The sequence below is a fragment of the Colias eurytheme genome, chromosome 16 (genome assembly GCF_061535395.1).
Source record: "Colias eurytheme isolate Ceu_HAF_F1 chromosome 16, ilColEury1 Martin Lab GWU primary, whole genome shotgun sequence".
NCBI classification, from domain to species: domain Eukaryota; kingdom Metazoa; phylum Arthropoda; class Insecta; order Lepidoptera; family Pieridae; genus Colias; species Colias eurytheme.
Window position 1 is genome coordinate 400471 of NC_142995.1, and position 27519 is coordinate 427989.

General features: G+C 32.4%; 2 protein-coding genes across 7 annotated transcripts in view; one reads left to right on the top strand and one right to left on the bottom strand.

Moving 5' to 3' along the window:
* LOC149901505 (uncharacterized) overlaps window positions 1–27519 on the top strand; it is a 251564-nt gene that overhangs the window by 199081 nt on the left and 24964 nt on the right. The gene's annotated exons all lie outside the window — the stretch shown is intronic.
* Window positions 24574–26237, bottom strand: LOC149901513 (uncharacterized). The gene is made up of 2 exons (XM_090111120.1): window positions 25129–26237; window positions 24574–24754 (listed from the first exon to the last, which is right to left on the bottom strand). Exons 1-2 carry the CDS (start codon window positions 26235–26237, stop codon window positions 24574–24576), a joined length of 1290 nt encoding a protein of 429 aa, XP_089967246.1.

Here is a 27519-nt window from a genome sequence, read left to right on the forward strand (position 1 = left end):
ATTTTCCTCTTAATATTAAGCAATTAATATGAAGTATTACATGGATATGAATAAATTTTCCCATAGTGATGCAGTTGGGGTCAACGACCGGACGGTGTGGGCGCCAATTTTGGCTACAACGATTTCTATCATTGTTTGACGTTTTCTATGGTGAGCCATTGCCTCTCGTTTTGTTGATTTGAACATAAGATGTGTGTTTACAAGGACGATATTAATAAATTTAAATAATATGTTGTACGCCCAAAAATAAATCTAATTTAAACACCTAAACAATTGACAACTGCTTATAATAAGCTTAGAGCATTAATGCTCTAAGTCCTAAGATAATAAGTAATAACTAGTGCAGGCTCGTCTGAATAATTTTAAAGTAATATTTTCCATGTACAAAACATATTTATTTAATAAAAAGTCGGAAATACGTCAGATATTTGAATATTTGAAATAATTTTGAAAGAACAAGAATGAACTGAAAATTGATATAATCAGCGATGTTACCTCAAAGCCTACAATAAAAACGTATAACATACGCAGTGTATTTTGATAAATTGCATTTATAAACAACGGTAAAAAATTTCCATTTAGTTTAAATTTAAAATATCCTATATCTTCCGATCTTTTTCCCAATTTTCCAATTTCTATAATATTACAATAATAATGACGTATTGCATGTAATGTTAAATTTAAAACGTGATTTTCATAAAAAAAATCCGACTATAATAGTCCGTTAAATTCCTACGATATCAAGTCCCTTACTTCCCTGCAATATAAATTAATATGTAACCTTACAAATAAAAAATAAATTTCACATAAAATAACTCATTTCAACACTATAGGTGTAGACATTTCTCCCATGGAAATCAATTAATTACCCTGACTTAGGGGTGTTAACACCTGTATGTTACCCCTTTTGTGAAGGGGTAATTATTCAGCAGTTAATGTTAATATTGGTTTTTAGTTTTTTATGACTTTTCGATATTTATTGGCCACGCTAGTTAAAAGACAGAAAAAAATTTTGAAAGAGAGAAAAACAAATCTGAATTAAAAAAAATATCTTTTAGAAGGGGCTTTGAATACTCTTGATCTTATAAATTACTAGCTTTCCGCCTGCGGCCTCGCCCGCGTTTTCAAAGAAAAACCCGCATAGTTCCCGTTCCCGTGGGATTTCCTGGATAAAACCTAGCCTATGTTGCTCAGTGAAGATGCAGCTTTCTAATGGTGAAAGAATTTTTGAAATCGGTCCAGTAGTTTATGCGTGAAAACCATACATACATAATTACAAACCTTTCCTCTTTATAATATTAGTATAGAAGAAGGTTGGAATATTACATTTTATGATATTCAAAATAGGAGGTTCTCCTATTTTTAACAAATTTTAAAAATAGGAGGTTCTCAATTCGCCTCTATGTTTTTGTCCTCAGAACTTTTGACTGCCTGATGATGATGATTTTGATGATCATTTTTATATTTGAAATCTAGTGACTTGCTTGTCGTCTCATTTAAATATTTAGTTCTAACAAATTGAAAGCGATTTACTTTTTTGTTAAAATAACAATATGAAAATAAGTTCAACAAAGAGTCATTTCGTGCTTCAATTGAATTACAATACAAAAAAAGTTGTTTGTATGTTTTATGTTTGTTTGTACAATTCTAATTTTGCTAAATGCAAACCGCTTGAACCGGAATAAAACTTTCTCATCGTTCTTATTGTACACTTCGATAAAATAATGAATAGACGAAGTACTAAATTATTAAAGTGTATTTAAATCGCAACAAAGTGTGGTTAAAAAAGGATCTTCTTTGAAATAAAGCCCGCTGTGAACGCTCGATTTCAGTAAACTAATAATAATTCACTTGATGCTAAATACGGTAACATTGGCTAAATAAAACGGTGGGTTATTCTGTTGTAAGAATTAATTTTATTAAATGTTAAGTGTGCAATTTTTATAATATTATGTACAACCTGTATACACCGAAAATAATAACGATTGTATACCTTTATTATTATTCAAAAATACATGACTACTTAATATTATTTATTCCCAAAAATTCAATTTTTCATATATAGAAGTTGTTCAGAGCCAAGGTATTTTGCTAGAATGTATATTTTGATCTATAAGTATTAATTTTATAAAGAGGGCATTTTTTGTATCTTATGTACCAAATCAGTTCTTGGAAAATTAATATATCTTAGAGATTCCTGAGTGACTGAAACTACATTTTATAAGTTATATGCTTTAATCACGGTTTACAAGTAAAGCCGACGTGAACGGCTTGTATTACAAACATTGTAGAGAATCACCCGCGAAATATATTTCTGTATTTGCGACACATTATGTCCGTCCGTTTCGACCGAGAGCTGTCAGGCTAGCGCCGTATAAATCTATCGTTTGAGCAGACTAAATAAAATCCACCGTTTAGTGGCGTTTAAAGAAAACGTCACGTTTTTGTGTTTAGCCATTTATTAGCAATGAGGACGTGAGGAATTTTAATTCTAAATGTACAACATGTTTTAAAAAATCAAAAATACTTTATTTTCTATAAAAGTTTGTGAATTAATAATGTACAGACCACTTCATAACTTAACTTTTATATTGCTATGTATTATTATGAAGTAAATATGTATAATTTATTAAGAAAAATCTAAAAGACATTTCCCATTAGTTACTAAAACATTTAATCAAAGAGAAATAACGAGATTTGTATCGAATTTAACTTCAACACTAGAAAGCTTTTCGCCGTAACTGTTTAAAACGTCATTGTCACTAAAGATTTCTCAAGATATGACCATTTTCCGACACACAATACTTTCACACAACTATCATATTTAGCACCTTACAATAAAGATTGATATTGCGTGTAGTAATTATAAAATAAATTTCGCACTAATCGTGCGAACTGATTTTTATCGTTAAATGGGTTATTCTAAATTAATTTCACAATTAGGGGACGATGGAGATAAAAACAACATGTGTTATTGTTTATGCAAATATAATTGACAACAAATTGGCCCGTGTGAAATGCAGTTTGCATTTTGAGTAACGATACAAAGGGTAGATATAATACATTTTATTCCGTTTCCGTTATTGCGAAAATGTAAATTAAAAGTGGAAACAAAAATGCAATATGCGGAATAATTCGCGCCGTTTTGAATTTGAATTTAGAACTTGCACAATGACATTATTTTTTTTTATCAACATCGAGTTCGGACGCATCGGCTTTTAGCGACGGTATGTTTGCAAATAAAATGATTTTGTGTCGGCCCCCAACAGACTGCGCCATAGAGCTAAGAAAGCGTAGAGTAGACTATTATTGTTTTGCAATTAAATTTCCGTTGCGTGTTTTTATTAAATGCTGCATTATAATTATCTGTGTCGCTTTTTATACACATTTTAATATTCACCATCATTTTAAAGCTTTTAATTTCATTATTAAATAGGCATTATCCAATTTCATAACTCCGTAACCTAAAACCTTCTAAACTTATCATATTGACAAAAAGCATTGAAATCTGTTTAAAAAAATGATTACTACAATTTTTGCTTCTGCATGCCTCCGGGCTTCATCCTAAACACGCAAATACATTGTAAAACTTATAAATAGGCAGTTCTACACATATAAAGGTCTGCGGATCAAAGCGGGCCACGTGCCGGGATGCGCAGACGACGTCTGGCGGCTCCCCCTCCCGTGCCGTCTCCCGCCCCCTCCCCTGCGCCTACGTACTAGTAATCGTTCTCTTACTAGGCAGGTATTATAGGAGTGAGTAACAAGGTTATGTAAAGTCACAGAATAATAACTAGTAACTAGGTATAGTTTGGTAAAGTTAATTTCACAGTATTACAATATTGTGTTAATTCTATGTGATGAAAATTCGCTGTGCTAAAAGTCAATTGCAATTTACAATTAAACAGTTGATCAGATTTGGATAAAAATAACCATACGGATAGAAAATGTCTTCATTTACAAATACCCGCAATAACGCCCGCTTTGTCTAGAACCTAATAAGTTATATTGTACCAACTTAAAACTTCCTCTTGAATCACTCTATCTATTAAATAAATCGGCATCAAAATACGTTGCGTAGTAGCTAGTTTTAAAGATTTAAGCATACAAAGGGACATAGGGACAGAGAAAGCTACTTTTTTATACTACTTCGTGATAACTATCACAACTACAGATAAAACAAAATCCTCTAACTACATCATATTATAGAGTCAACATTACCAAGTAAAATCGTCACTTCCGATGTTCCGGTGCAAGCAACGCCGCGGCATACAAATTACCTCGAATAGGCTTTACAGTTACCAGCCTACACTACTACATGGCCCAGAAGTTTCTCCTTAATTGAGAATTTGTGACATCACCTACATTATCGTGTTTGCGAATATGAGCAACGTTTTTGTTCAAGACCTCTTTCGGTAAAGCTACGTTATATTCTCACCGTACTGTTTGTATGTCATTCATAAAGGTATTAAAATATTAGTAATAGAAGTAATCTATGCCAAAGAACATTGTTTTACTCAGCAAGGTTGTGCTGTTAGCTTTATTAAATACCTAGAGATAAACTATAACGATAACATGGCGCGCCCCTCCAAATTACTGTTTCAATGTGTGTAGTGAAATACAAATATTTAAATATTATATTATTATTATTTATAATAATATAATAATTATATTATTAATTTTTATTATTATATTATATTATTATATTATTTATTATGAATTTCACAAATACTTTCAAACGTTTTGAATTTTGGAGGGGCGCGCCATGTTATCGTAGTTTATCTCTACTCTAGTAGATGTATAAAGGGCATGATTTATTTTTTATTCGATAAGTTGTCTTTCTAACAATTAATGTTTTTTAACGTGTTCATGGAATTTCTTCGAAAAAGCAGAGCAGTTTTAATATCATTAGAATCATTATACCAGTCCAATATTCTTAAAACACGGATGTAGGGTAAACTCACCTAATTATGTGACTCACTTAATTCGGAGATACAACGTTTGGACTCTTTTATAGCGTTATAGGAGTAAAATCCAATACATTAAAATTAACCCTATGGTATGATAATAAAGCTTCTTTTCGTGTACAAACTTTTGTTAAAATCGTGCGGGTGAGATGGTAAGAATCACGAGATTTGTCACTGCGGCCGCCATGTTTGACGTTTCACCGGTAGCGTGCAACTGTGCTGTCATTATTTAATTAATTTTAAATAGAAAAGGTGAGTGTAAGTTCATGATACTTTGACAATTAATTGTTAAAAACATATTCTTGTTGATACCGATAAAGGTTTTAGTAATTTTTCATTTGTTTTTGCATAATATCTTATTTCCTGGGTTCAAAAAGTTAACGATTTTCAAGATTGCAACTCAAAACAGTGTCACCGAATTAACCAAGCAAATTTTTAATATTTTCAATTCGTGTATAAATAATTGTTTTTAGTACGTATACGTTAGTCGTTTAAGTCAGAAAATATTTATTTTTACTCAGGTTTAAAAGTAGGATCGCTTTCAAGCATTTTAAAAAAGTCCGTTATTTTTTTTATCACATAATTAAGTGAGTTATTTTTTTTTATTTTAGACAGCATGGAGGAAGACAAAAATAAAAATAGAAAATATAATGAAACAACGCTGACATCCGCAATTCTAAATATTCTGCAGTCAAAAATGAGTCTGTACACTGTTCACACAAACAATTATAATGTCCAATATTAATTTTTTATGGTTCCCCTCTTTTGATAATTTCTCATTGATAAATAAATACATAATTATTACTTTCAATATGTTTATATTTTTATTAATTGTATTTTTTTTTTACTTTTGTGTTCAAAAATAATAAATACTCACTTAATTCGGTTATAACAGAATTAGAGAAGTACTATCACCGAATTATGGTGATTGTCACAGAATTAGACAAGTCATCGCGGTTTGATTATGCTCATTTTACGCTGAGTTAATTCATATGTGTTAAGATTACACTTGCTCCATTTGATAAATAGAAGATTGATTAATGTTCCTATTAAAAATAAAAATAAAATTTATAAAGTTTAACCTGTTTTTTTTTTCATATTCTGTTTTGTCACAGAATTAGATGAGTTGACTATACTAAAACTTCAAACAAATATAGGCATAATTAAGACAAATTAATTAAAGAATACTCAAATCTAGTACTTCCTCCTTCCTACACTCAATAAAATACGAACGTACGTCACAATCATACATTATCCAAATTTATCTGCACTCCCACGGATATTACAAGCAATCCACCCAAATTCTGAATTTCTATTTTATATCCATGTTAATATCTTGCAGTCACGTTAATTAGATACTTTTAACATGCAAACAATGCAACTTTAAATTCTTATCTGTAAATACGGGATAATATAAACAGCTATACAAAAAATGTCTCGAAATCACCTAAGCATCTGTGCTGCGAATACACATGTCTTTGCCCAGATGACTGGCACGCTGCATCTTTACTTGAAAATGACCTTTATTTGAGTCACTTAGACCTGAATTTTTAGCATCACTGCATGTTGTTACCTTCGTTAGTGTTACACGAGTTAGGATTCTATATTTAAGAGATTAAGATTGGGTTTTCAATGAGTTGATTTGGGTAGGATTTTTTTCGGAAGTAGAATATTTCATATGGTAAGGAGCGTGTCAGGTTTCGCGGCAGATGCGCGTTAAGTCGGCGCACGCGTCGCGGCACTTCTGTTGCTTTGCAAATGTTCGGCTTGATTAAATTTGTATTGGTTTGTTTTACAAATGTGCTGTTTGTAATGCATACGGTACATATGAATATGCATAATAAAGTATCTGTGATGGATGCTGCATTATTTAACTGCTTTACTGCTAAATAAGTCGTAATTGCTTTGGTATGATTATTCTTGCGGCTCTTTCAATCTTGTGTACCATGTAGATCATGAAATATCCGATGCAATATTAATTATTTAAAATTGTTCTTACCATATTACCTCCTCTTATTAGACTCCCATATCCTATCCTAGCGCATTTTAGTCCCAATATTAAGAATGCCTGACTTACCACCTGAGCTAGTAGAACTGACCCGCTAGCCTACAAAAAGCAACACACATGCAAATCCAGTGAACTTGCTAGCACGTGCACTTACCTGCAGCAAAAACGGGACAGCTGCTCGCCAGCTGCCAGAGACGCTAACTGTACTGGCACCAGATGGCGGAGTCTGCATCAAAGGCTTGGTCAGCTCTTTAGTTTTGATTAAGCCTCACTGAAAGGGCTTTTGTACTAATTGATTTTGGGTATGCAAGATGTGGTCCTTTTGGTGTGAAGGTGAAAGTTGATAAAAGTGAACCAATTATGCCTAATAAAGCACTGGTAATGTTGCTTTACTCGAATTTTTATAGACGTAGTTTAAATGTTTACTTTGAATAAAACAAAAACAGACAGCTATCACTTATAAGCACGCTAAGATCAACAATAAAGGTAACAATGAGTGTATCAGGATTATGCAAAACCATAATTGCCCAAAAGGTTTCTAAAAGCACGCTTTTGAAGCACACGCAGAATCTTCACGATTTCCGTAAACAGTTTTGTTGTAACGTGCTTTCCAAATTGCCTCTAGAGCACGCAATCATCAATGATTGATTGCCTTTCCATATTCTCTTTCATTTCCCTCGTAAATACTGCATTTACATATCGTGATATACTCACAAATATATTGTCTGTACACTAATAGTCTAAGTCCATTAGACCGCATGCAATATTTATATAAAAATAGCAAAGATATTAGAATTGTTGATGTATTCAACGCAGAATGTTTCGAAAATATATTATTCTTAATCGCTTTGTACATTAACATTGTTGCTACTAAAATAAATAAGTTCAAATTGCCATATCTTTAAGTAAGGAAAAAGTAACATCACGAAATAACTATATCACGAAATATATGATTTGCAGTAACTTAAATTGCCACCAACAATAAAGCAAACTCCTATAATTGGTATCCTAAAAAGCCTAATAGAAGAAATACGCAAACAGTATAATATTATTAGAAGACTAGCGGTGTTATATTATCTTCTTAACATTTAGAATAATCTGATGTTGCAATTTGACTCGCCTCATTTTAAAATATTCGGTTAAATATTTCGCGATGTTCCTCCCAAATTCTTGCAAAATTAAATTTTGTTTTGAAGCCTTATATTACGAGAAATCAGTTCAACTTAATTGAGGTCAAACACGGAACATTGCATTCCACTTAAAATTACATTAATTTGATTATTATGTGAATTCATGGAAGATATTCGGCGAAGATTCGATAATATTCATAAGTATCAAGTTACCCAGACTGCAAAAAAAATATATTTTAAAAGAATGTTTAAATGTTTCTTGTTATGTCTCAGTGTTTTAACAATCACAGGCCTTGTAAACTATGAATGTATTTTTCAAAATCAGACGTTGCATGAAGCCAGACCTGAATTATCATACAATTTTTTACATTCAACGCAAGCTACACACTTATCTACTTTAAAACATCTGTCAAAATGATCATTGTTTTACACACATTTACACATCGATTGTAATCCGATCACGAGACTGTATAACTTAAACATCTTTGTGTTCTCTTTTAAATATATTTCCATCGACATAAGTATTCGTACCACAGATAATATAATCACTACATAGTATAAAAGTAAAACTCAGTCAAAAGTCGCTTTCTCTGTCCATATGTCCCTATGTATGCTTAAATCTTTAAAACCACTCAACATAGATGCTTTTTTTTAATAGAGTGATTCAAGAGGAAAGTTTTAGTATAAAATTTATTAGGTTTTAGCCGCAGGCGGAATGCTAGTACTATACTTTTATATTGTGTTTATCCCGAGATCGCGTGCAGGTGATCACAATGCACCCAGATCGGTTATTACTTGCGCGCGCGCAGTTTCTATTCCCGATGAACTTTGCAAACGATTATTGTTATTTTTCTCTTTTTCTTCGTCAGGAGCTTCAAGTAGGTATACACGATACTGCCATTTATCAAAATGAGGCTCAACTTGGGTAGTGGGTGAATTGCCGAGTAAATTTCATTAATTGAATTTTATGGTAACTGAATTCGTATGTTACTCAATTATTTCAAAAACATAAAGATAAATTGTAATATGAGAATTAGGTATGCTCTTTGGTATGTTCAAAAATTGAAAACGTACAATGGCATTTACGGGTATAACTTACTTACAGAAACTTATAAGTTGAAATATTATTTAAGAACACAGCTTACTTCAAAGGACCTCTAAATGCATGATAATTTCATAATTTAACACGCAAAATTTTAAATAAATGTGCGTTGCGGTGGCGCTTCTGTCAAATTAAACAGCCGCTCGGTAATTTCTCAACCGCACTTAGGGGTCGCGATTTCGACGAAAAAAAAATATTTAAGGAGTCAATGCCCTGAACGCCATCTGGTGTGCGCGCGCGCCGCTCGTTCGGCTCGGAAAAATGCTCTTTTTTGTGCGCACCCCGTAGCAACAACATACAAATTTTAATGTACTTCTACAGAGCTTTTAAGGCATTTAGAACCTTATTTTTAAGGTGATACTATCGATATTCCTAAAGGCATAGGCTCGCAACGAGTTTGAAGCAAATTTAGGGGGTTGTTTTTACGAAGACGTTTTACCGCTTAAGAAAATATTTTGTTTCATATGGCTGTTATTATAAGGTTTTAAATGAACCATTATCACTTGTGCGGTTGTATGAATATAGTGTTTGCGGTAAGGGAGATTATATTAAGATAAATTAAGTTTAATGGCTTGCATTCACAGCGCGTGCTGTTATAAATAATTAATAAATACTTTTTATAAGATTCATACGAAGAATTGTTTTAAGTTATGAGTTTGTTTTCGATCTTTCATTATTCGGTTTTGAGTTCATAAAGGTGAAAATTGGTACTTCTTCAACATTTGTGTTATAAAAGAGATCAACTACTGTGAGATTTGATTTAAAATTGCATGGAATTGATCAAATATTATTACGTTACTAGCTGCGCTCCGCGGTTTCTTTCCTTCGGTTAGGTTACTTTCTTCGATTCGTTTTTTGCTTCATTCAGATCATTAAGTAATGATCTAAGGTTTTTTGCACAATACCATATGCTACCTACATAAATAATAATTATTTTAGTATGTAAAAGAGTATGTAGTAAGAATATGATAAAATCAAAATAAAACATTCATGTGGCTCTTTTTGTTAGGTTGGAGTGATTTATCTAATTGTAATTCTTATAGGATATTGCTTAAATGTACGAAAAAAGCGATTCATCGGCAGATTGCTTTAATTGTACGGCATATAGCATACGTGACAAAGCGTTTTTTGTGTGTAAGCTTGCACTTACCATTAAACCTACCTAATGTACCGTTTAATCAAATATAGCAGACACACCACAAGATTCAAGAGCGGATCGCGAGCGCACCTTGTCGCGTATCATTTGTTCCATCGAACCAAAGGGAGCTTACGACTAAATATAATTCAATAGACACCCTCTTCCTGCCAAATATGTGCTCGCTACTTACAAAATAAACATGCACTCCAATAACAGCCTATCATAAGGCATTAGAGGATATTTTACTTTGATCGTCAAAGGTCGATCTCGCGTATGGCGGAGCAGGTGTGCCGCAAGGATCTACTCTGGGGCCGCTTTTAGATTCACAATCTCGAGACACGTGACCGAGGGTGATGTTGGCAGAAAAACTATCGCAGCTTTCGACTTCCGTATGGCACAAACATAAACAGAATTAGATCGCCATAATGTTTTTCCGGTTTGTGAGCTTGCGATTCAGGATTTGAGTGGTCTTGTGCCAATTATATTGTCCCTTGGGTTTGGTTATATTTTGCGGCCTAGTTGAAGTGTTTTGTATACAACTTATATGTTTACGTTGAGTTTTCACTTTAATTGTAGAGTTTTTTGAATTCAATAGTTTATTCATAAATAAAAATAGTTTTAGAAATACTTGAACTATAGAAAACTAGATACTTATGATAGTTTGTTTGTGTCCGAACTATATATTCGTTTGTTATTGATTAAAAAGAACATACCATTTTCAATATTGTAGTCCAAATATCGGCTTTACTATCTATCTTGATAATACATGATTAATAACTTCCAAGCACAAAGACGTACGCAAAACAATTTACAATAGTATATTTTCTACACATGTTTATAAAAAGTTATTGTTATTATTTCCCGTAGAATTCTTTAATTTTTATTCGTGTTATATTTTACCCAGTTCTACCAAGTGGCCTTTATTACGAAATAACTTATTAAGACATCCCATAAACGTAACGTGGTATAAAAACTAGTTTTACTAGAAACAATAACATCACCTATAAAAATAATTCAATCCAAAGTTACATATTTATCAAGCGATAATTATTAGCAAATAACTATAAATAATGCATCTAGTTCTAGTATGTTTACATGTTTGGATGTTTGTTCGTCAATATCTACAAAACAAATAAACATTTATCAAATAAGGAACATATTTATTTTTTAACATACCTACCTGACCTACTTTACCATTAATTACTGTAAAAACGGTTTTATTTAAATGAAATAATGATATTTATCAGTTTATAATATGCCTATTGCCCACTTAATAATAATAATTAAACTCCATCAAACCAGTACAAATCCCAAAGTCCATAGAAAACGTTTCAAAGAAACCATTTTACGGTATAACTTTTACCGTTCCGAATTACTATGAAAAATATTTCATTAGAGGTACTTAGGTTAGGTTCGTAAGTAAATCCGTGTGATTGTAATCAATTAATTTCGTTTTTACTGGTCGCGTGCGGTCGTGTTATTACGATATTTGGGGTAAATATGGGCTTGTGCCTGTCAAATCAATGAACTATGTAAGTATAACAGCGCGAGTTTTCTTTAGATTCTGACTTGATATACTTTGGAAATTGTAATTTTGAGCCGTGTTCGAAGAATGTCGTACTGCTGAAATTATAGGTCGGCTATAGGTACCTATGTTATTCGTGTACTTACAACTAGTAAATTATTTATTTTGAATAAATGTTCTTATCGCGATAGGTACAATTTAGAAAATTGAACACCGTAATGTTGGAATTTGAATGAACCTTTTTGAACTTTCTGCTAACATTTTAGGTGTCATATCTAAAATAAGATGTATTTAAACAGATTGTTGATGTATAGAATAAAACGACATAACCACATTTATAATATTTTATTTAGTTAAGAACAAATCGAAGGGATGACGTGCGAGTAAGTCCTTTTCAGACGAATGTAGAGAGAGCTTTTTGGCTCTATTTTCAGGAGTTTTTCACTAAACTCATTACTCCAGACTTTTATAATTCCTTCAAAATTTATAGCTTGTGTGTATTAAATTATAAAGAATTAAATAATAGCAAATAGCTGTCGACGCACGCCAACTGCCGTGTCGCTCCTGGCTTCGCGGGAGCCATGTTGTTTACAAAACTATTCGCTTTATCGTCTTAACTCTTAATATCGTCATGATATCAAATGTAGGTACCTTATTTTATGTATAACTGCACAATTATTAGGTGTGTATCTTAAAACAGTCTTTGGCAATAAGGCAATTTTTTAAAAGAAGTTATTCATTTAGAAATTAAAAAGATTAGAAGCTCAAAGTTCTTTAGCAGACTTTTAATATTCTTCTTATAGTTTATATGAAAATAGGTATTAGTACTAAATGACTAATAACTCGTGTATTACAGAAAAGTTGTTTTACCACATATAGGAAACTAGCTTTCCACCCGCAGCTTCGCCCGCGCAGTCAAAGAAAAACCCGCATAGTTCCCGTTCCCGTGGGATTTCCGGGATAAAACCTATCCTATTTCCCGGGATAAAAAGTAGCCTATGTCCTTTCTCGGATATCAAAATATCTCTATACCAATTTTCATGCAAATTGGTTCAGTAGAGGCGTGATTGAGTAACAGACAGACAGACAGAGTTACTTTCGCATTTATAATATTAGTATGGAAGTATGGATTCTTCTAAACGAAACAAATCCAAGATATCAATCATCTATTATATCATCTAAACGTGATGGATTGTATTATCAATGATTCATTATATCTCTGAATCAGAAAGCTATGTGAATACTTTCGCAGGAAGCAAGACAGTCCTATTGTCAACTACTTTATGGTATTTAATGTTGTATTCATATTTATGAATACGACATTAAATACGATATCTATTTAGATATCGTGATTGTTTCTCTTTATATGACCATATTATTGTATGCATTAGTGTGGAAATGGGCGATGTTTAATATCTATTTCGCAAGTGAATGTGTTCGCTTTATTGAAATGTTTGGGAATATGGGTATTATATACAAAAGCAATATTTTTAATCCATTTAACAATATGTCTTAATATTCTTATAGTCGATTTATTACCAAATTTCCAAAACGATTTGCAGTTTAAAGATAATTTTTCTATCATTTTCTTGTCATGTTTTCATAATTTTACATTATCGAAACTAATCTCTGGGAGAATGTATTTTCATTTGATTCTTGTCATCACAATTATTATCACCGAGCCTCCAAATATTGTTTCGGAACTGCAATCAAATCATCCTCCGTTCTTGGCCTACGTGATTACCACCCCTATTCATTACACGCTCAACAATGATACCGTTTATCGTCTACAACATCACCGTATACCGTAACACATGAAACGGAACATCCAGATGTTACTCTTGCTACAGTTATTACAAGAACACCTTTAAGAGACACTCCACCTTCAAAACCAGCACCTGTTCCCTTTGCAATAAGGGAGGAATTGCCATAACATAATTTATCGCTTAAATTTAGCGGATTCCCTTTCATTTTTGCACCTTTCGATTTGATATCAAATCCACCATGTGTTGTATTTGTCAGAATAGACGTGACGAGCATTTTATAATCATGGCAGGCTTTGGGCAGGTTTTTACTATGTTTTGTTATGAATTTTGGAGTATAATAGTACTGTACTATTGCTATTACCTGTGGGTGTGGCTTTGCAGCTTTTGTTATTAATATGGATATGAATTTACACTTATATTGTTGTGTAGTAAGGTTTATGTAACTACCACCACGTGCCGAGCGACGCTTCCAGGATATTTCCACCATAGTATAAAGAGATCGAACTAATTTATGCTAAGATGAGAGTTTTGATTTATTAAATAAAATGATTAGGTATGTATTAAATATTGATCAATATTATTTTTCTTGTTACAGGTAAGTTATGAGGGAAAACGAGTTTAAAAGTAGTTCTAAGGATGAGGTAAGTATTCAGGTATGTGTTTGTAGGAAATACAAACACCTAAGGTTATGTTTACTTCATTTTATTTTATAAACATTATCTTCAAATTTGAACGTTGGGAAGAATGGTCTAAATATCAAATTTCAGGTTTTCTTATTAGAAATTTCCCATCTAAAACATCTCCAAAGGAGTTTCAGTTATAATTATTTTAATAAATATTGAATGTACTTAATAACATTTGAAACAAATAATCAGTGTATTCCAATCGATAAGGAAAAAGAATCATCAATATAGTTAGGAACAAAAGAATATAATGTAGTCATGTCGCAAGCAGGTGTTTAGCGCAATCAGTGTTGGTAAGTGAACTGTGAAATAGATTGAGGGGAATGTTAACCATCGTAAATGCACTTGCATTTAATAGAAAAGAGGGTTTTATACTAATACTAGCGGTCCGCCCCGGCTTCGCCCGTGGTACATATGAAAAATAGATGTTGGCCGATTCTCAGACTTACCCGATATGCACAGAAAATTTCATGAGAATCGGTCCACCCGTTTCGGAGGAGTATGCAGACTAACATTGTGACACGAGAATTTTATATATAAGATTATTTATATCAATTTAACAATACAGCCTATGTCTGAATAGGAAGGCTTCGATAGTTTCTAGTACAGTTATATATTCCTATTAAAAACGATCGCATGTCTAAATTGTTTTGAATTAAGGTATGTATTGTTTCTAAATATATGATTTAAAATTTAGTACCTACTAGGAACGTTATGAAAAAATCAATCCTCCATTTTGCCATTTAGCCTAGTCCACGAATACTAGGGTCAATTACATTTTAATGTTAATCAGGGTAGTTAATAAGCATGTTACTGTTCTACATTACCTCTAATATAAAATTTATTAGCTCACAAATTACCCAAATTACCTACCATTTCTTTTGCCTATAATGGATCTGAATTAAGCGTGTTTTAATCTTTAACTTGTAAAGCTTATTTAGTACTAATTCCCTTTTGTTATGAGTTCTTATAAAACAGTAATTTAATGCGTACTTGCGTGATTAAAGCCCTTCATATTATTTACTTTAAAAATTAAAGCACTCAAACCAACCCCCCTAGACAAGTGGCTTTCTATTAGCGTAAAGTTCAATAGAATAGATTAGGAATGTATGAGATTGACGTTATCAATCGTAATCGTCGTCGTAATCAAACGTCAATCTCATACATTCATAATCTATTCTATTGAACTTTACGCCAATAGAAAGCCACTTGTCTAGGGGGGCTATACCGTAGTATCAATTGATATAGTCAAAAGGTTATATTTTGATATAGTCATAATATAGGCATGATAAATAAATAATTAATCTTAACTTAAAAAAAATAAACAATAAAAATAAACATCCCTTACCTATTTAATGTGATTGAGTATTTACTGACCTAACTTCGAGGAATAGTGTAACAGCCGTCGTAATGACTTTGTTTGCTTCTAAAAAGTTCTTCGTCAGATATTTTTTGGGAAATATAAGATAAAGTAAACCGAATCTTTGATGATTAGAAATATTTTGGAAATTTATCGTTATAGCAGAAAACAAGCTTTATTACCCTTATTAAAAGATTGTCACTGAAGCAAAAAGACAGATCCTTATTTCTAAATTACGTAACTAAGGTGTTAAAATTGTTTAAATCGATTTGGTATAAACAAACGAACATAAAATCAAATCTTTTATCGATATCTTAGTTTAGATAATACCTACATGTTTTTGTACATATCTATATGGCGATTCGAACACACAAAAAAGGTATCAAAGGAGTGAATAAACCGATATTTTATAAAAACAAACAGCGATCGGGTTGAAAAAATTTATATTTGCGGCTGGTTTTTCGGTGTTCCTTGGAGTTTGTGTGAATGTGAGACGCAGTCGGGTGCAAAAGTAAAGTTGTGGGGTATAATGAGTGATTCACACATGAAATGGGTCAATGCATTATCTCCCGATCTGATAGTGGACTGGAGTTTTTGTTTATTTGGATACATTCCGATATGGGGCCAGAGTGCGAAGTTTGGATGTGGTAACTTTGAATTTAAAAATAATTTCGAATTAATGAAGTAACTGCTATGTGTGTTGATGATTGAATCTATAAAGTGTGTGTTTCAAATAATTGATTTATATTAAATTTTAAAACGCCCTTATTTTTTTGTTAGTTTTGTTCAATTCTAAGACATCATATTATAAACAAATTTTTCAAACATAATTAGCCTTAATATCCATATACATATAAGGAATGCCACGATTACTACAAAAAGGTGTCAAAACAATAATTACATAATTTTAAGCCACATCTATCACACGATAGTAAACAATTCCAACATGCCACATCCAAACCCGTACATTTTCGTAAGCCCATCGTGTACATTTCCAAGAACACAATACAATGATTGTCGCTTAACAGGGGTCTGGCGGGGGGGGGGGATAACACCTCCCAATGTCGCACCCAAACGTAGGCGCCGAGAGGTGAAGATGTTATAGTTCTGGATGTGACAAAAATAAACATAACATATTCTATCTTTACTAATATTATAAAGCTGAAGAGTTTGTTTGTTTGTTTGTTTAAACGCGCTAATCTCGGGAACTACTGGTCTGATGGTGTTAGATAGCCCATTTATCGAGGAAGGGTCTCTTGTTATTTAGATATGGTTATAGGCTATATATCATTACGCTTAGACCAACAGGAGCGGAGCCACGCGAGTGAAACCGCGAAGCGCAGCTAGTATAAGATAACGAAAATAATGTAAAATTTTGACTTGAATTTAAAAAACAATTATAAAAGAATTGCAACAAAAATATGATATTCTACATGTACACTAGGTTATTAAAACTTTATGCCAAAAAATTTATATAGGTAGTTAACTAAATCATAAACTAATAAACAAACAATTATCTAAAATATGTAAAAGTGGAGCACATGCACTAATTTAATTTTTCAACACTGTGCACAAGATTCATAATTTGTTTAATAATACACAGAAAATGACTTGTTTTAACAGTTAAAAGCTAAACACTGTTCCAACAAAGTTTTCAAGAGATTAATTTATTTCCAAAAATGTCCCTTCCAGTTCTATACATCGATGTGACCGCAGGGCGCCAGAGCCTTATCAAGCCCTAAGCGGTGGCCGACCTGCGTTACACTGATAACCGCCGGCTATCTCAAACCTAATGGCTTAATTAATTCGTTAAGATTATATCTATAATTGGCAATGTCAATTTTTTGGAAGATTTATGTTTTGTGTATTTTTTTGGGTTATAAAGGGAATGTTTGCTTTTGGTATGCGTACTGTTGTGGTAAACTCTAACGTGAAAGAAATGTTAGTAATGTAGGTACAATGTACTATTAAAAAAAGACGTGTGGCACTCGGGGACTGCCGCGGTAAAGCTATTGCATGCTATGCCTTCAAACCACACCTCCGTGCCCGTCGGAGTGGGGAGCGTGAGGTTTTTCCGTTTTCGTTCCCCGCGCTCAAGGCCCGCGATAGAAGCTATGCAATAGCTTAAAATGTTTATCAGGTGGAAATTTTTATGTAAAAGTCTATAGAGCTTTTAAGCTTCTTCTAAAAATACGTTACATAAGCCTGACTGTAATTGGCAATTTTATTTGCTACGAATTTATTTTAAACATAATAATAATTCTTCACAATATAAATATGTAACCTCTTCACGAAAAGCTACTTCCGAACAATTATGACGCTTGTAATAGACAATGGACAGACGGAATAATAAACACGAGACGATCGATAATCTGCTATTGTTGTATATTGTTCTCTTAATTTATGGTTCAAAATGTATGTAAGTTATGGTGAGATTGAAGACTGTTCGTAAATAAATGAATTTATGTAGGTACTAGATTTCCGCCCGCGGCTTCGCCCGCGTTTTCAAAGGAAAACCCGCATAATTCCCGTTCCCGTGGCATTTCCGGGATAAAACCTATCCTATGTGTTAATCCAAGTTACCCTCCATATGTGTGCTAAATTTCATTGTAATCGGTTCAGTAGTTTTTACGTGAAAGAGTAACAAACATCCATACATCCATACATCCATACATTTATACATCCATAAATCCTTACAAACTTTCGCCTTTATAATAGTATATTAAGTTTAAGATTAAGATTAAGATTTATTAAGACTCTCGATAAGGCTCTACCAAATATATACGTTGAGATTTTGCCATTATAGCTCGTTAAAACTTTATTTTATACTGTACTAATTTCTGAAGGAGCTGTTATGTGAAATTTTCTTATATTATAATATCAAACTTAACGTTTCCAATTGGAATTTTACTTTTTTTTTTTAATTTGAATTTTAATTGAAAAATTATGGACATAATCATATATCAAGCATAATCTTAAAAAATACGAAACAGTTTGAGAACCTCCGTCTATCTTATTACAAACTCAGAACAATAATTTTATTAATCTGAGGTTATAAATATACTATATCCGTGTGACGTCATCAAAATGGAATATACCCATAAATAGGCACAATAAACTTAAATAGTTACATTGCATATGCGTCGTTGCATTTGCTTCGTTTCCGTTAGCGCGGAAATGCGTGCGCTGGCGCCGGTCGGTGAAGCGGCTGTGAGCGCGCCGAGGATTTGGATGGGTCACCATTTGGCTTATTGAACATAGTCTAGAGGAATTTTTACGTTATTTATGAATAATGTTTTTCGCATATAAAGGCAAGGAAAAATTTTCTATCAACGTTTTTGATTTTGTCTTAAAATCGTCTGAAATTTGATTTTGAAAAAATTTATTTCATTTTCTGTCAGAAATATTCTTGCAATGTGCGGCCGCCCTAAAACGCAAGAAAATAGATATGTATTAGATACATTAATTATATTATTTATATAAACGGTAAACATAAAATTTAATTTATTCGCTATAACATCCAGAAATGTTACGATAGAAATCTTACTGGAATTATTTATCCTTCAATAAAAACTTCATCGTAATTTCACTACTTATGCCTATCACCATAATCAGCAGACTTGGCATCAAACAGCTATTCCAACAATGGGAAATATAATTCGCCAAAACTCCAATTCTCGGAGTAGACGAACTGAATTATGCAAAGTAATTCACTTTAGGGTTGACGATTGCGCAAAAAACGAGAATAAAACTTTTTAGTCGAGCCCTGAGTCACATCTATCATCGTAGAACTTTTAATTTAAGGTTTCAATGCAGAGGAACTAGTATTATAACATAGATACAAAAAATGAAATGTAAGTATTTTTATATAAAACTAGCTGCTCCGCGCGGTTTCACCCCCGTGGCTCCACTCCTGTTGGTCGTAGCGTGATGATATATAGCCTATAACCTTCCTCGATAAATGGGCTATCTAACACCGAAAGAATTTTGGAAATCGGACCAGTAGTTCCCGAGATTAGCGCGTTCAAACAAACAAACAAACAAACAAACTCATCAGCTTTATAATATTAGTAAGTATAGATTAATTTGAGATAACTTGTAGCCCATTCCTCTAGGATTCATGAAAAATAATGAGGTAGGACATATTAACAGTATGTATATAGACTAATAAATAAATAAATAATAATAAGCCCGAGAATTTATTACATCTCTACCAAAAAGTAATCTATCTATTGTTAAAATAAAACTTCCCAATTTTAATCTTGCGTTTTGATTTCTACAATAAACGATTTTAACCGAGTAACGGTTACAATTTATGAACAATGATTTAACTTACTCACTACTCAAAAAAATAACCTTCAATACACAATAATTGACGTCATAACTAGAAAAAATATTCCACTTCCCGTCTTATTCCGTTTGTCGGCAGCCCTGATAATGTGACATCCGCGCTTCTGACTCACTACATTGATCCGACGGAAGTCTCTCTACTTGTTATGACTTGTCTTTTTATCCGAATCGTAGCTACAATCTAGATATAACTAATCATATTATTCAGTGAAGAATTCATTTGAACGCTCTAATCTGAGGAACCAGGGACATGATCCAATGAGCGCTATAAATAGGCCTATATATTATGTACCACAGACGTAGGCCGTAGGCGAGACAGACTGCTAGTATTTTAAACATAATATGTAATACTAGAGGTCCGCCCCGGCTTCGCCCGTGGTACATATTTCGCAATAAAAGGTAGTCTATGTCCTTTCTCGGGTATCAAAATATCTCCATACCAAATTTCATGCAAATTGGTTCAGTAGTTTAGGCGTGATTGAGTAACAGACAGACAGACAGAGTTACTTTCGCATTTATAATATTAGTATGGATTAGGTAATTATATACTCAATCACTAGTTTTGGATGGCGATAATTTATTAAATAGGTAATTAATAATTATTAATAAGTGGTAGGTATCTCTAGATCTTTTAAATGTAAGTATCAAATTTCATCAATGATATTTTATTAATTAGAATATCATTGGGTTTCATACAATTTCCTGTTCGTAAATGAGAAATTTCGATAATCTGTGGTGGCTAAATAAAACTAAATATGAAGATAGAGCAACTCTGCATTGGAAGTTGGAAGTCTTGGTGAAGTGAAGAGTCTTGGTCTTGGTGGTCAGAAGATTTTGGTGAAATAAAATTGGGGCACCATCATGTAATAACATACCTTCTATAGTTTAAAGGTTTCGAAAATATTTGAAATAGTACCTGCGGTTTGTTATAGAAAACAAAGTATATTTTTATTGTAAGCAGCTTCATAAATAACAATAAATACGGATCTTAATTAAACTCTAATTAAAATGTATCGATAATTAAATGGGAAAATCTAGTCAGCAGTCAACACGTAATCCAGCAAAATATATCTTTTCTTGTCGACTTTCAAACTAATAAGTCATCTTTGTTAACGCGAATCATGATTAAGAAAGAACAAAGTGAATCAATTAGTAAGTATTATGTACTCAATGTTATATGACAAAGTTTAAAATGCATGTATTAGAGTTTTTATTAAATACTAGCGGTCCGCCCCGGCTTTGCCCGTGGTACATATTTACGTTTTCTCTACATAAGAACCATCCTTGGACTTCCACAAATATTTAAAAAAAGAATTATCGAAATCGGTTCAGCCGTTCACACGTGATGCCGTGACAACGCGAAACTAGAAGAAGAATAGAAGTTTTAAAAAAATATAGAGAACTTTCTAACAATTTTATCTTTAACTACAATCATGATTTTGTACAACTGGTGGCACAAACCACCTACTGAAGACTAGTCTTCTGTATTCTATTAGGAAATAGGCCATTTTCTTAAAGCTTTATTAAGCTCGCTCAACTACGAGCAAAATGTGTAAGAAATTAGAAACTACATATGTTACTAGCACCCATCATCTATGTTTCATAGACTCAATAAATAAAGTTAATTTGAAGATGAATTTATTTAAAAAAAATCCCCCAAACCATGTATTGTTAAAAAATAACAAAAAAACGTTTCTACAAGTTTATCGTAAATAAAATAGTGATATCACATTTTTTTTACAATTATCTCGTTCAGGAGCTCACAAACAAGGGGCACGCGTTTCCGGCTGATTTACAATTTGTTATATTAATCTAAGGATGTGTTATCAGCCATTATACTGTGATAACGATTGATAAGCCCACCCCGACGCAAGGTGCTCAAAAAAAAATCAACAAACAAAAAAAAAACTGTGATTCTATGGTTCTCTTATCTATTTCGCAGTTATAATATAGAAGATAGACAGCTGCATTTTGTAAATAAACAGATGATTTGAAACCAATGATGATTTGCATTAATTTGGAAAAACAAAAGTAAGAAAGACATTTCACAAAAAAAGCGTGTGCCGAGCACACGTGTCAGAAGTGAAACTTTTTTGGCAACATTCAAAGATACCAAAATCGTCGCGACTTGACGGCACTGCCATGACGCGACCTTGAAATTTTACTCTCAAGTCTCAACGAGCCTAAGAAATAACTCCAAAAATGAAGTAACAAGCTATAAAGAATCGTTACAGCAATCGAGACTTGAAATAAATGAGAAGTACATTTTTTAACAATATTATTTCCTTGTCTTACAAACTTTAGTCACAGGCTATATACACGTGTATTTCGCTTTACAATTCCACTAAATTCGATCAACTATAAGCATCCATAAAATAGGATAATTCATAGCTATGTCCAACTTCAAGGTCCCCAAATGAGATTAAACGTAAAAATAACGTACAAGAAAAAACAGATAAAATAATCTATTGGTTCTAATAGTTAATTTCACGGTTAATTCCCAGATACCAATATTAGTTTAACGGTACCTGGCCTGAAAACGCTTGACAAATAATTTCAAATTATTCTACATTTGGACTGGTTTTTACGCAAAAAATTGGGGAAAATTTTGCTTAGAAACAATGCAAATACTGGTACATATTTTAATCCAAAAAAATAACTATAAGTAGTTTCTTTAGGTTTAAACTTTAAATACCCAAAAAGATTAGGTATTACGTTAAATTTATAAATGGATAAAGGCTATAGTTAATCCATCAGTCCTCGGAATCACAGACACAATAGAAAATCTATTGTGTCGCGCCCCGATCGGGGCTTACGGTGGTCAATGGGTTAAAATTACCTACAGACCCTTTCAATATTTCAAACTTAGTTCTTATAATATTTTGTATTTTTCTGAAATGACTAGAAAGGTATGGTGTGGTGTGTGTTCACCTATTGTGTATCTACTAAATTAACTATTAATCTATTTTTCCTTAACCTATTTTGCAGAACCTAAAATATTAACAACATATCGCTTTAAACATCACAATATTAACGATATGCATTACGATTATTTATCTATAATTGGACAAATTCTCTGAGACAGCGAGAGAAAACAATGAAAAAAGCAATGTTAGAAATCAATTGTCGTTTTGCATTTTCATCAATGCCTTCCCACGTTACAATACTGACATTTTCACTTGTACAAATGCGATCTTTTCTGCTTGCCTAATATTTAACTGTTGTGAGTTCCGTTTATTGTTTAAGAAATATATTTAGTAAATAATATTCGTTGCTCCTGACGTAGGAGAAATTGTCCCAGTAGGAAGAAGAAATAATGTAATTGTTGCTTGTAGGGATCCTTTTATAGAAACCTGTAACATACTTTAATTTAATTTAATAGAAACAAGAAAATTCCTTAGAAAAAAATGATGAAATTTCCTTGAATATGCCTTCCATATTCAAAACCATACAATTAAAGCTCATTCTACAAACAAATGTCAACAAAACAAGAAAAAAACACATGCCCGTCCTGCCTGATGTTTGCAATTCTGATAGAATCATTTCGCTCCACCAAACCTAAGGTAATTACCCGAAACGTATGCCCGAGTATTGAGATGTATCAATTTTACGCCTATTACTGTATAATAGCTAAGGGTGGCGTGGTAAGGGCGGTCGAATACCATCACAGGGAACGTTTATCATTTGCTGCTCTTTCGAACACACACGATGTTTGTAAGCTCTGTTTAAATCATCACAGTAAATTACGTTGAGTAACGAAAACATACGTTGAATCGCTTAAACATAAGCTGACTCGTATTATCATGAATATGTTCACAACTAAACCTAATTGTAAAGCAGATTATGTAGATTGTAGGTATCTTGTATTTTCAAGAAATGGGTAGCATATATTTCTTCTGCACCATTCATTCTCATCGATATCTAGTATCATAAAAATCGTGGTAATCATACTTTACGGTAAAAAAAACACTAAAATAACATAAAATAGATGTCCCGTTCGTCCATAACCAGCCTTAGCTGATACGTGGTCGTACAGGCCCACTGACGTACCATGATTGATGCGAGTCGGCGACCACAAAGGACCAATGACAATACCTCTATCCCTTATTATCCCGAGTTGTGTCCAGCGATATAAAAAACGGACACAAATTGTGTCCAAATAATGTCGACGGATGACAAAGCATCAATAAGCTTAGCTCTTTCACGCTTAAAACGTATTTATCTTGAAATAAAAACATTTCTGCACCTAATTATAATTTGATTGCTACTTGCAATCATAATAACACATAAAGACGTCCAAATTTAATGTTTTTGGTACCTCATTAATTAACTGTAGTGGAGAACTGTATTAAATTATATCGTTTATTGTGGTTCATAAAAATAAAATTCGCATACATGAAGCAAAAAGACAACACAATATTAAGAGGGCAAAAATGAAACAGCATATTAGTTTCCTGATATTTATTACTACAAACAGACATTTCAAACGTTACACCGAACTAGCACAGATAACTAACAATTTAGATAATTACATTCCACTATTGCTATCTCAATAAGAGTAGATCCGAAGCTACATCATGGACCTTTCCCAGGCGTTTAGCGCAGGTGTCTTGGTGTAGCTCGCAGCAGTAGGCCCTGGTGAAGCATTGACCACAGTACCGACAGCTGAAGAGACAAGACGTCCGACCCAGCTTTTCCAGGACTTGACGGCACACACAGCAGTTCCTGGAAGACAAATATTTTCAAATTAAAATCAAATAGAAGATTTTGAGACTATTTTTTTGAATCCACTAGTGATTTTCTGAAAAAAGGGATTCTCTTCAGGAGAATAAAACGCAATCTACTTTATATATTTTAAAAGCAATGGTCGCTTAATTGAACGGAAATATGCACTCGTTTTCCTCTAACAATTTTTCCTGATACCCGTTCCTGGTAATGTATTTCGTATGTACGCATTTACATAATTACTTTAACTACATTGACATATCAATCTGATAATCAATATGAACAGGAAACAATGTATTATTACTCCATAAATCATTTCGCATTTTTATTCGCATGTCTTTTTAATCAACCTTGTTATACGTTATTATACTTACTTCGTTTCCCCTAAATCATGGTCTTGAATATGATCATTAAGATCAGATGGTCTCTTAAAATGCGCTCCACAAATATTGCATATGTATTGACGCTCAATACATTTTGGCAATTGAGGAAATTGTAACCTAGAAAGATAGTAGTAATAGTCGAAATTAGGCATGTATGATAAAATACGTTTCATAGCTTCAGTTGATATTCTTAGAAGTGCTAAAAAGCTGAGTGGATCCGTGTTAACAGCTATTGTCATATTATTATTATGTATATTTTCATCAATGTCTGGAACAATTATTTCCTCAACTTTTTCATCAATATTTTTCCACGTCTTTGATAGAGACTTGGTTATTTCAGTTGATCGTTCTCTAGTGGGGACTTCAAATGCGATTTGAACGGCGCATGTTTTATTAACGTTTACTCTTTTATCATCTCCCAAATGTTTTGTAAAAATTTGGTTGATTTTTGTGATATCAGAATTATTACTACATTGTTCCAGAGATGAATTAATATCATTTACAGGTATTGCACTATCGGAACTGTTATATTTTTCCCCATCAAAGACATCATCGTTGTATTTTTTAACAAGTTCAGTTTTGACATTATGACACTCTTTACAGATCAGATTTATGCATGCACTATGACGATTTCTCGATTTATTTTTTGCTTTCAATTCTTTCATAAAATTGTTAATCGCATCGATTAGTGTCTCTAGTTTATCTTCTATGTGTCGTAATGAAACTTCTTTCATATGATTTTGAGTAAGTTCTACCGATTGCTTTGACGTACAAGTCTCAATTAAGTTTGTACATTTTTTATATGTGTTAAGATCTTGTTTTATTTCTGTGGCACAGTCTTTCTTTTCAGTGAAAATGCTTGATAAAAATTCATTTTTATAAGTATGCACCGGAGTGTTTTTTAAACTATAAGACAGTGGACTGTTATTACTATTTAGTAGCAATTGATCATTATAAGACTGGTTTAATTTGTCTGTGTAATATGTCTCCAAGTCTTCGTTAACTGTAATAATATTGTTGGTAGAATGATTTTCAAAAGCATTAATATGTGCAACACTTTCTTTTTCTTTTTGTAATGTGTTAAGCCGTCCTAAAGACATAGTGGAATAGCAAAATTGGTCTCGACCATATTTATTTGTATTCGATTCTTCTTTATTATGTATTTGGTTTACTTGGGTATCATTATTTTCGATATGAATATGATCACTTGCATTGGAATTTTTGTATCTTGTTCTACAGCAATCATCTATAAATTGTGAAAAATCGGGATCATAATTCAAAATACTTCTTTCAACGGGTATCTTACCACTATTTGATGTTAATATTCGTTGTTCTTTCTTGTGAGCATGTTTATTCTTCAATTCATTTATGAAATTATTCCAAGCCTCGTTTTGTGTATGCTTATGATGAGCTGCAACTAACTTTTTCGCTAACCGTGTTAGTCTTGCATTTTTTTCTAATGTCTTGTAAATAAAGTCATGATTATACAAATCTGTTATCGGACGACAATAGGTCGCTTTGTCAGAACTTTCTTTTTGGTTGTTAGATGGTTTGTTTTGATTATCAAACCTGTTATTGAAAATTGCATCCTGTACATTATTCTCGGATAATTTTGATCTTATTTCTTTCTGAATCTCTCTACGGCAATATTTTTTAATGAAATTGAATAAATTATGGTTCGTGATATTTTCATCGGTATTTTGAATGTATTGATCTTGTCTCTCGTTTGCACATTGGTAATTGTGTAATGTAGAATTATATTGAGCACCATAAATATTATCATTGCTATTCCGCACATTTTTTCTCCCCGCTCGAGTATATTTTTTTATGATATTCTCAACAGAATCGTCTGTTGTATTAGTATTTGATTCATATTGTTGGGTCCCTATTGGACTTTGAGTAATATTAAACATACTGTTCTCAATTGAAATATTACTGAATAATTTGTTGATATAACTTCAAAAAATTAATTACTCACTAAAATTTATACAAAAATGCCAAAAATGTGACTGAATCAGAGATGTCAAAACATACGCCAAAAAAAAGCTTTTGTCAGGTTAATATTTTTAAAAGAGGTTTTGGTTTTATGTTATTAAACCTTATTGGTTATTACTTGTTAATAATAATCTATATCACGGCAATTTTTAAAGGCGTTGTATGCATACAACATTATAAAGGTGTCTTTACGAAATGAAATAAGTTATAACAATAAATAAATTGTTTATACGTCGGGTTCATTCGTGCATTGGACCTTCGACAACTTAAAATAAAGTGAACTGTACGTCGCATCAAATACGCCGTAATGTTGAAAACATTCAATGATCGATACAATAAATATTCAATTTTAGGGTCACAAAAATTGGAATAAAGCCGTTTAGCCTC

Excerpts from the sequence above, each read along its gene's own strand:
- LOC149901513 (XM_090111120.1), bottom strand. The coding sequence starts at position 26,237 with ATGTCTTTAGGACGGCTTAACACATTACAAAAAGAAAAAGAAAGTGTT. Across the intron at positions 24,755-25,128 it reads CATGATTTAGGGGAAACGAA|GAACTGCTGTGTGTGCCGTC; the intron begins GTAAGTATAATA and ends TTTGTCTTCCAG.